The sequence below is a fragment of the Mus pahari genome, chromosome 6, assembly GCF_900095145.1.
Source record: "Mus pahari chromosome 6, PAHARI_EIJ_v1.1, whole genome shotgun sequence".
Classification (NCBI taxonomy): Eukaryota; Metazoa; Chordata; class Mammalia; order Rodentia; family Muridae; genus Mus; species Mus pahari.
The window spans coordinates 27,940,356-27,949,986 of NC_034595.1; the positions used below are offsets into that span (position 1 = coordinate 27,940,356).

General features: G+C 40.0%; 1 protein-coding gene across 1 annotated transcript; it reads right to left on the bottom strand.

The window, feature by feature from the left end:
* Nucleotides 1-8,064: 8,064 nt before the first annotated feature.
* Dmac1 (distal membrane arm assembly complex 1) lies at nt 8,065-8,994 on the bottom strand. Its single transcript, XM_021201004.2, has 2 exons — nt 8,689-8,994; nt 8,065-8,482 (listed from the first exon to the last, which is right to left on the bottom strand). The coding sequence occupies exons 1-2, from the start codon at nt 8,957-8,959 to the stop codon at nt 8,418-8,420; spliced, it is 336 nt and encodes a 111-aa protein (XP_021056663.1). The 5' UTR covers nt 8,960-8,994; the 3' UTR covers nt 8,065-8,417.
* Between the last annotated feature and the right edge of the window lie 637 nt (nt 8,995-9,631).

The following is a 9,631-nucleotide window of genomic DNA, read 5'->3' on the forward strand; positions in this document are numbered from 1 at the left end:
TTCCTTGGTTCTCAAGACGTCCTCTTCCAAGTTGATTGTTGGTGACAGAAATTAAGTTCTTGTAATTGTTGTGTTCAAGTTATTGCTTGACTTCTAGCTGTCTGCTGGAGATTACTCTTAACAACTTCAGATTGATTTAAGTTCCAAAATAGGGGGTCTCCAAAGGAGATCATGAGTATGTTTCCTTTCATCAAGGCCATCAAAGACCTTGGAAACCCCTTATCCTTCTAAGCTCTGACTCCCTTCTCTCTAACACAAACGAACTTTTATGATTTACTTTTCTGGGCAATCTTGTTCTTAGGTTAACTGTTCTTAGGTTGACTTCAATACAGTTTCTTTTTTATAGTACCTATGGTGGTATGTGTTTAAATTAACTGTGAGAATGTGTGGATTTCAGAAGAGTAGGAATCTGTGATAGTGAAATCCTGTCTATCAAGGGCTAATACAAATCTTGTCACAAGAGTGAAGTCATTTTTAGTAGTGCTGCTGTTCCTTTGGCCATTTCTCTATACTCTACATCTGAAAGAAAAATTCTTGACTAATGCTATGAGACATGCCCTTGAGAAGAGTGACATATGTATACCTGCCACTCAGAATGACGTGTAATGCTATGTCTCAGATCTGGCACTGTTACCTAGTTACCTAAAGAACCGTTAGTTCAAGGCATGGGTTTATCTGTAATTTGTTTTAAAAAAAATACCAGTTTTTCAACTCATGATTGCTTAGCATTCATTCCATGGATTTTAGACGTGGTGGCTTGTACCACGTCTCAATAACTGATGTTATAGTAGTCCCATAACATCAGCTGGAACAAGGACTAGTTTGAGGGATACTAGTGCAGAACATTGTCCTGAAAATACATTTAATTTAAGAGCAGAATATTTATATGGTCAAATCAACTGGCAGTATTCCTGAGGCTCCTACTTCATATATAAATGATACTAAAATGCAGGTCATAAAAAGGAGCAGAGAGCAAAAGCTAAGTGGAGGGGCAGGTGAAGAATAAACTTGCTTGAGATGCTCAGCTTCCATTGAGGGTTACCAGAAATAGCTGTCTGTACAAGGAGGCTCCTCCAGGTGATCTGGGTAGTGCTCCCATCAACATCTGTCTCAGCAACTGGTTGATAACAGAAGTAAACCTCTAACTCAGCATCTCTCTACATTGCCAGGATTCTTGAGGGCTTCTCTATGCTTGGTTCCTTTAACAGGCTTATATACATTGCCAGCTGATCACCAGACTTCACACAATTTGACACAATGTATAATCTGAACAAAGCATGATACTGTCACAAAATGCCAAAATTTATACCCAGTGGGAAAATGTTTCAGTAGGAGAAGTCTTGAAATTGTATTTTAAAATAAATAACATTGGAACAGATCATGCCTTACAAACATAATGACCAGAGTTTGGACATCAGAAACCTTATTAGAAAGAAAAAGAAAAAAGGATATAGGGACTCAAGGTTGTAATCTAAATTCTTGGCAGGCAGAGACAAGCAGACCCTTAAAATGAGCTCTCCAGACAAGCCAGTCTATTCAGTTAGTTCTAGGCCCATGAGAGGCCTGTTGTCCAAAAAGTAAAATAAATTAGAAAATATAGTACATAATGCCTGCAGAAAGACACCTGACCAAGGTTGTTCACACATGTGCACACTCATGTTTCTCTCCAATCCACTAAACATTTCCTGTTCATATGTGTTTCCATTTTGATTATTAAGTTCCAGGAGGGAGTATATTTCAAACTGATGATTTTCGTATTTCCTCTTTCTCCTTATTAAGGTAATTATGAGTTTTTCTGGACTCTAATTTCTATGTTGAAAGGGAATTCAAAATACCACCAACCAAAATTATGTTTGAGTTCTCAAACTACTAAATACTACTGGATTTATTATGGAGACGGTTTAGCTTAAGGAATATTACCCAAAGGGGCTTGGAGAACAGGGAAACCAAAGAGAGCGAGGAAGGGGGGTATTGAGAGAGGGAAAGGAGGAATGGGACGAGCTAGAGAGCTGAGGAGTGGGAGAACTATAGGGTTCCTGTCTCCCTAAAACGTCTCTGTAAAGATTGTATACTTAAAACCAAACTGAAATTGCTGGCTTAGTATACAAATTTGGAAGTATTCTTTTTAAACCTAAAGAAACTCCTAAAATAAAAATTCAGACACATTTTTCTTTTGCTTATTCTGAGAGACTTGATAAGGACAATGCTTTGTTCATAGCCAACTAAATTGCTCCAAGTGGGAAGAATGAAATACAGGTGTTGAACAGTAAAGCTCACTGAGAAAAGCTTATTCACATAAACTTGTAAGGCAGGCAAATGTCTAAATGTGCACTGACCCAGTTACCTTCTTTTATTCACTTCATTGTACTTTGCAGATATTGCACTTTTAAAAGATATTGTGTGTGTGTGTGTGTGTGTGTGTGTGTGTGTGTGTGTGTGTGTGTGTGTGTGTGAATATGTGTGTGCACATGCACACATAGGTAGGTGTCCATGTTGTTCTGTTGTTTCAGATCCCCTCGAAGCTAGAGTTTTAGGTTGTGACACCTGATGTGAGTGCTAAAAACCTAACTCTGACCCTGCATTTCTGTGTGATATTTGGTGACTCTCATACCTCCACCCTACATTCTATTTATTTTTTATTTTCTTTATTTACATTTCAAATGCTATCCCAAAAGTTCCCTATACCTCCCCCCGCCCCTGCTCCCCTACCCACCCACTCCCACTTCTTGGCCCTGCCCTTCCCCTGTGCTGGGTCATATAAAGTTTGCAAGACCAATCAACCCTACATTTTGAGATAGAAACTGTTTACCAGGTTGGCCACAAGGATACCCAGGGATAATGTTGAATCTCTGTTGAGATACAGCTGTAAGAATCTATATTTCGGTTATGTAGTTCTGGTGATAGTACCAAAGACTCCCTGAATGGCAGGGACTCCCTTCACTTTTTTGATAAACTGACCTTCATCCCCAGCAACTAATGGGAGCAGGGGCATAGATCCACAGCCTAACAGTAGGCAGAGCTCAGTAAATCCCATGGGAGAAAAAGGAAGGATTGTAGGAACCAGAGGGGTAAAACACACCAGAACATAGTCCACAGAATCAACTAAGCATACTTTATAAAGCTCAGAGATTAAAGCAACAATCATGTGGTTTATAAGGGTCTGAACTAGGGTCTCTGCACGTTTTGGTAGTATAACTATTTTTTTGTGGGATTCCCAATAGTGGGAGTGGGGCATGTCTTTCACTCTTTTGTTCCCTTTTCTCCTACTGGGTTGCTTAGTGCCTAATCTTACTGTAACTTGCTATGTCATGTTCAGTTGATATCCTGGAGAGGTCTGGTCTTTTCTGAAGGGAAATGGAGGAGGAGTATATTGGTGGTGCAAAGCAGGGAGGGCTGAAAAGAGTGGAGGGAGGGGAAACTATTGTTTGAATGTAATGTATGAAAAGAATAAATTTAAAAATACTACTTACAAGAAAAAAACGTTAAAATTTTCATTATTACATTTGTTATGGTGATTTGTGACCTCAGTATCATGAGTACTGTTTGAGGCAGCTTGAATTTGAAAGGTGTGTAGATTGCTTCTTCACTCAGTCATTGCACATCTCGTCCTACTCTCACTCCACCTTACTCCCCAGCCTGTTTATTCTGCAACACAATATTGGAATTATTATAACAATAAGAATCTTTAGCTGTCAAGTGAAAGAAGAGTCACACAACTTGCACTTTAATGATAAGCATCACTCAGTTTTAATGAAGAAAACATGTAGGAGACCAGTAAGGTCAGAAGATCAGATCAACTCACCAACAATTGTAAATCCAATGGAAAAGATCTTGAAGGGAATGAAAAGTGTTACTCCTGCAAACTTAACAAAGTCAAACAGCTTTCTTGCTGATGTGAACAATGTTTTATCATCTGGATAGATGATTAAGCCAGCCATATTTCTCTAAGACGAAACCTTAGCCAGAGCAAGCAAGTCTTACCCCTCTTCAATTCAATGAACCCTGATGCATGAGGAAGCTTCAGAAGAAAAATTTGAAGTTAGGAGAACAGTTTAGTGAAAGTCATAATCATAACATAAAAATGCAAAGTGGAGTAGCAAATGTTGGAGTAGGAGCTAAAGCAGGTTCCTTAGATCTAACTAGGGTAACTGATGACAGGAGCTGCATTAAACAATGCATTCAATATATATCCTTATATTGAAAAATGCTATCAGGTATGTTCATAGGCGAAGAAAGGACAATGCCCGATATGTTTATATTGAAAATGATGCTATCTGACATGTTCATGGCTGCAGAGGAGACAACGCTCAGCTTCAAGGCAGGAAAGTTTGAAAGCACAGGCTGATTCTCATCAGGGGTTGATGAAGCTGGCAACTTTATATAGTGAAGGCAACACTCAATTTATGAACACTGTAGGAACTTTAAGAATGGTGCTACATGGACTCCTATAAACACAACATACCTGGATAATAGCACATCTGTTTATATCACAGCCTATTAGATATTTTAAGTTCATTGTTGAGCTACAGGAGTTCACAAATGGGAACGAAAACAGATTCCCTTCAGTGACAACACATAGGGTAACCCACAAACTGACATGTATAATTTTAAACTTTCAAATATTATTTATGAGATACATTTCATACACCTATGGGTGCCAGAGGAATTCCTCTGATGGATCTCAGCAAAGTACACTGAAAACAATTCACAATTTCTAAACACCATTAAGAATTTTGTGACTTAAGCCGGGCGTGGTGGCGCACGCCTCTAATCCCAGCACTCAGGAGGCAGAGTCAGGCAGATTTCTGAGTTCGAGGCCAGCCTGGTCTACAAAGTGAGTTCCAGGACAGCCAGGGATATACAGAGAAACCCTGTCTCGAAAAACAAACAAACAAAAAAGGAATTTTGTGATGGTAAGAAGCCAAAATATCAAAATTAAGGTAAGTATAGAGGAAATTGTGCATCCCTTCTTAGTAACTTTCAAGATTTCAATAGCGATAGTAATTGAAGATATGTTGAAAATAGCAAATAATATTAAAAGTAGAACTTGTGAACCTGAATCAATTGCTTTAATTTCAGGATAAAACTATTATGTTTGTATATATATATTTTTTTTTCTTTATTTATATTTCAAATATGATCCCATTTCCTGGTTTCCCCTCTGAAAACTCCCATCCCCTTTCCCTCCCCTTGCTCACCAACCCACCTATTCCCACTTCCTAGTCCTTGCAGTCCCGTATACTGGGGCATAGAACCTTCATAGGAACAAGGGTCTCTCCTCCCACTGATGAACAACTAGGCCATCCTCCCACCATGTGTACTCTTTGGTTGGTGGTTTAGTGCCAGGGAGCTCTGGGGATACTGGTTAGTTCAGATTGTTGTTCCTCCTATGGGGCTGCAAATCCCTTCAGCTCCTTGGGTCCTTTCTCTAGCTCCTTCATTGGAGAACCTGTGCTCAGTCCAATGGATAGCTGTGAGCATCCACTTCTGTATTTGTCAGGCACTGGCAGAACCTCTTAGGAGACAGCTATATCAGGCTCCTGTCAGCAAGCACTTGTTGGCATCCACAATAGTGTCTTGTTTTGGTGGTTGTATATGGGATGGATCCCCAGGTGAGGCAGTCTCTGGATGGTCATTCCTTCAGTCTCTGCTCCAAACTTTGTCTCTGTAACTCCTTCCATGGATATCTTGTTTGCCCTTCTAAGAAGGATTGAAGTATCTACACTTTGGTCTTTCTTATTCTTGAGTTTTATGTGTTTTGCAAGTTGTATCTTGGGTGTTCTAAGTTTCTGGGCTAATATCCACTCATCAGTGAATACATATCATGTGTGTTCTTTTGTGATTGGGTTACCTCACTTAGGATGATATACTCCAGATCCATTTGTCTAAGAATTTCATAAATTCATTGTTTTTAATAGCTGTGTTGTACTCCATTGTGTAAATGTACCACATTTTCTGTATTCATTCCTCTGTTAAGGGACATCTGGGTTCTTTCCAGCTTCTGGCTATTATAAATAAGGCTGCTAAAATGGAAACCACTGGTAAAGATATGAACTTAGTTGAAATGTTAATAAGTGATTAAGACTCCTACAAATTCAGTTGATGAAATAGCTGTAGAGGTTGTGAGAATAATTTCCAGTCTTGAAGTTCTCTTCTGGGTACAATGGAATCAAACAGCATTGGAACAGAGAAATATTGGATGTAAAGGACCAACAAATATGGTAAACTTCACTTCCATTTTGATAAATGGCTATAGTCACCCAACTTTCAGTAACAACCACTCTAGGCAGTTAGCAATCAGCACAAGGGCTAAAGGCACTTCTCAGGAAAATAAATAAAGAACAAAACCCCCAAATACATGATATGTTAAAGGTTGAGATGAATATAACTATTTATATTAATAACATTGTAGACTAAGGTATATATGTTATTTTCAAATATACTGTTCATCTCAATTGTGGTTTGTACTGCTGTGATAAAACATCATGAGCGCAGGCAGCTTGGGGAGAAAAGGGTTTATTTGGTTTTACAGCTTAAAGTCCATTATCAGGGAAGCCAAGGTAGGAACTCAGGGCAGGAACCTGGAAGCAGGAACTGAAACTCTAAAGTCTAAGAGTGTCGCTTACTGGGTTGCTTCCCTTAGCTTGCTCAGCCTTCCTTTTAATACCGTCCAGGACTACCTGTGAGGGGTGGTACCATCAACAGCGGGCTGGGCCTTCCCACATAATCATTAATCAAGAAAATGTCCCAGATTTCCCCATAGGAAACCTAAAAGAGGATTTTTTTTTATTATTATTATTGAAAACTCTAGTGTCAGGTTGAAAAAACAAAACATAATAAATAAATAAATAAATGGCACCATTAGTCATTATGGACAATTTTCTGATGTACCCAGAAACATAAAACCCAAAAAAACAAAATTCACTTCATTACTTTAAGACTCCCACCTATACTTATGCAAGCAATCCTAATTAAACTCAGTGTATCATTAAAAAAAAAAAAAAAAAAAGAGAGAGAGAGACAAGAGGGGAACTTATTAAAAGGAAAGGTTCCAGAGGTAGTTAAACAGTTGAAAGAATAGCAGGAGAGGTATGATCAAAATAATTCATATTCAATGTATATAATTCAAGAATATTAAAGTAATAATTAAGTATTTTCTCTCTTGGTGATATAAATATAGGCCCAATCAGACCAGACTAAAAGCAAATAAATGGAGATTTATTTGACACTCCTCCCTCGTGGATTCTTTAGACTCCAAGACCAGAGCTGAGGATGTTACAGTCAGGGCTAAGGCAAGGTTTTCTAGACCTCGAGGGATGATCTGTCAGCCAGGAACTGGGGCTGTGTCCATGTATGGTTGGTCAGAAGCTGGGTACACTGGTGGGCACTTGAGTGGGCTGGCCATGTCAGAAAGGCAGGTTGCATCGGCTCCCAGGTATGAGGAAGTGGGCTTTGGGTGCCATTCTTTGTCAGTTTTCCCAGTGCATGCAGGGTTGATAGGAGGAGGTAGATGGGGGTTCCCAGCTTGGACAGAGGTTCCAGCTGAACAATATTATTTGCTCAAAACAGTAGTCAAAACTTGTTAATTGGTACTGTATTTCATAGTCTCTTTCTGCTTTGAAGAACCACCTAAGCATGTGTTTGCAGAGAAGCCTCAGTATTAGTGACAGTAAGCACACATTTTCTCTTATAATTTTTTAAAGCCCTTATGAATCCATGCTAAATACCTATGGAAAAAGCCATCAACAGATCTTTCTTTTGGAATTTTTCTCAAATATTTTCATTTACATCTTTTATTACATACTGACATTTAATGTCTAAAGGAACTCCTGGCTCTCTGAAACTAACCCAGCTGTGAAAGACAGAACTTGGAAGAAAAACTCGCTCCATCACTGAACTGATGAGCCACTAAAGCACACTCAATGGCTAGGTCCAAGGCTTTCAGAGGAAATAATCAGGGATGGACTTGAAGATACTATGGAAAGCATGAACAACTTTCATGTACCTATTCAGGATTAGGTTGCCAATAGCTGTTGATACGTTTAAAAAAATTAAAAGAACTACTTATTATTTAAAAAATTAGTTTATTTCGCTGTTGGCTTATCATTTATCCCATGTTAATATGTTCTCAAAAACATTATCTTTAAGTATAAATTGAAAAACACATAACCTCCCTGGACAAGACAGAGAACCATGTTTGCTTCCAAGGGATTTATTTGTCCCTTTATAACCTGAGAGGGGGGTAAACCGTAAGCATCCGTGGCCAAAGAATGACAGTTCATACTTTCAAGGTCTTCTCGGTATGTCCTACAGTTAAGTACATCCTTGGCCGTGTGTGCAACGGATATCCACCAACCCAACGCTTGTTCTGTCTGCCCTGAAGCCAGTGATGGCACAGCAATGAAAGGCTGGTATTTTCAAATAACTGGGTGGCTCTTCCCTTTGGGGTCTACCAGAACAACTGCACCCCAACAGGCAATACCTGAAAAAAAGAACAAGAAAAAAAAAGTGCCTTTTGTATATGTCATTTTCGTTTATCCAGTGCTCAGCATAAAGCATTTTCTTTAACCCTCGCATGGCTGAAGAAAGATCGATTCGGTAATCTTTCTTATAGGGCAGTGAGGGAAAAGGCGCCGCCGTCCCACTAACCACCCAGCCCACCCCTCAGGCTGTCCCCCTCCTGCTCACTGATGCCGATGACCATCTGCAGTACGGTGCCTGGGCCGGGTGGGATTCCTTGCTTCAGGGGCCGCCTGGCCACCAAGTAGACGTAGGTGCCCGCCCCGAAGAGTGTACAGCCCGACAGCACGCGACAACTCCAGCACTTTTTTAACTCAGGGTCCTGGGCGGGGGAGGCCGGCACGACGGATTTCGCGGGTGGGTTTGCGGGAACCGCTTTTGGAGCCGCTGTGGAGGAAGGAGCGGAAATCTCGGTAGTAAACGACAAGGAGGACCCCATGTCGGAAGAGTGCACAGCGAGCCGAGCCTTCACTTGGAAATGCCGGAAAGTGCTGCCGGAAAGCAGCACGCTGACGTAAAAGCCGCCGGGCTTCTGGGAAATGTAGTTGCAGCTGGCTAAGGGGCAGGGCGGAACAGGGCGGAGCTGCAGCCGCCTCAGGCTTGCATGACCCAGAAGTTCAAAAGCCAAGGCTGCCTCCGCCCGGTGTTTTAGAAACTGATTTATACTACTTTTTGAAAGTATAGATTTCAGTCTTTTTAAAGAAAAACTATGGATCTCTAAGCTTCCCGACTAACACAAACTAAGGTCCTGGCTTGAAGTCTAACCAACAAGGATTACATTCCAAGTAATTGCTTACCTATTGCAATTCTGTGTATTCTGCCATTTCTCAACATTCTAGTTTCCTAGTACAAGTTAGATCAGTACAGGCTCCAAGTTTTCACATTGTACTTACTTTGGAAGAAATATACAGATATAATCAAGATATTAAAAATGTGTTTGAATTACCTGGATACTCTCTTCGTTTATTAAGGATGTGCTCTCAATTGTGTCATATTTATGATTTTAATTCTCATCAAGAAAAAAATTCCGTGCAAACTCAGGTTAATAACTTGTTTTTACACTTTTGCATTTTTATCTTGTCAGAATGTGTTTTAAATGGCTGAGGAGATG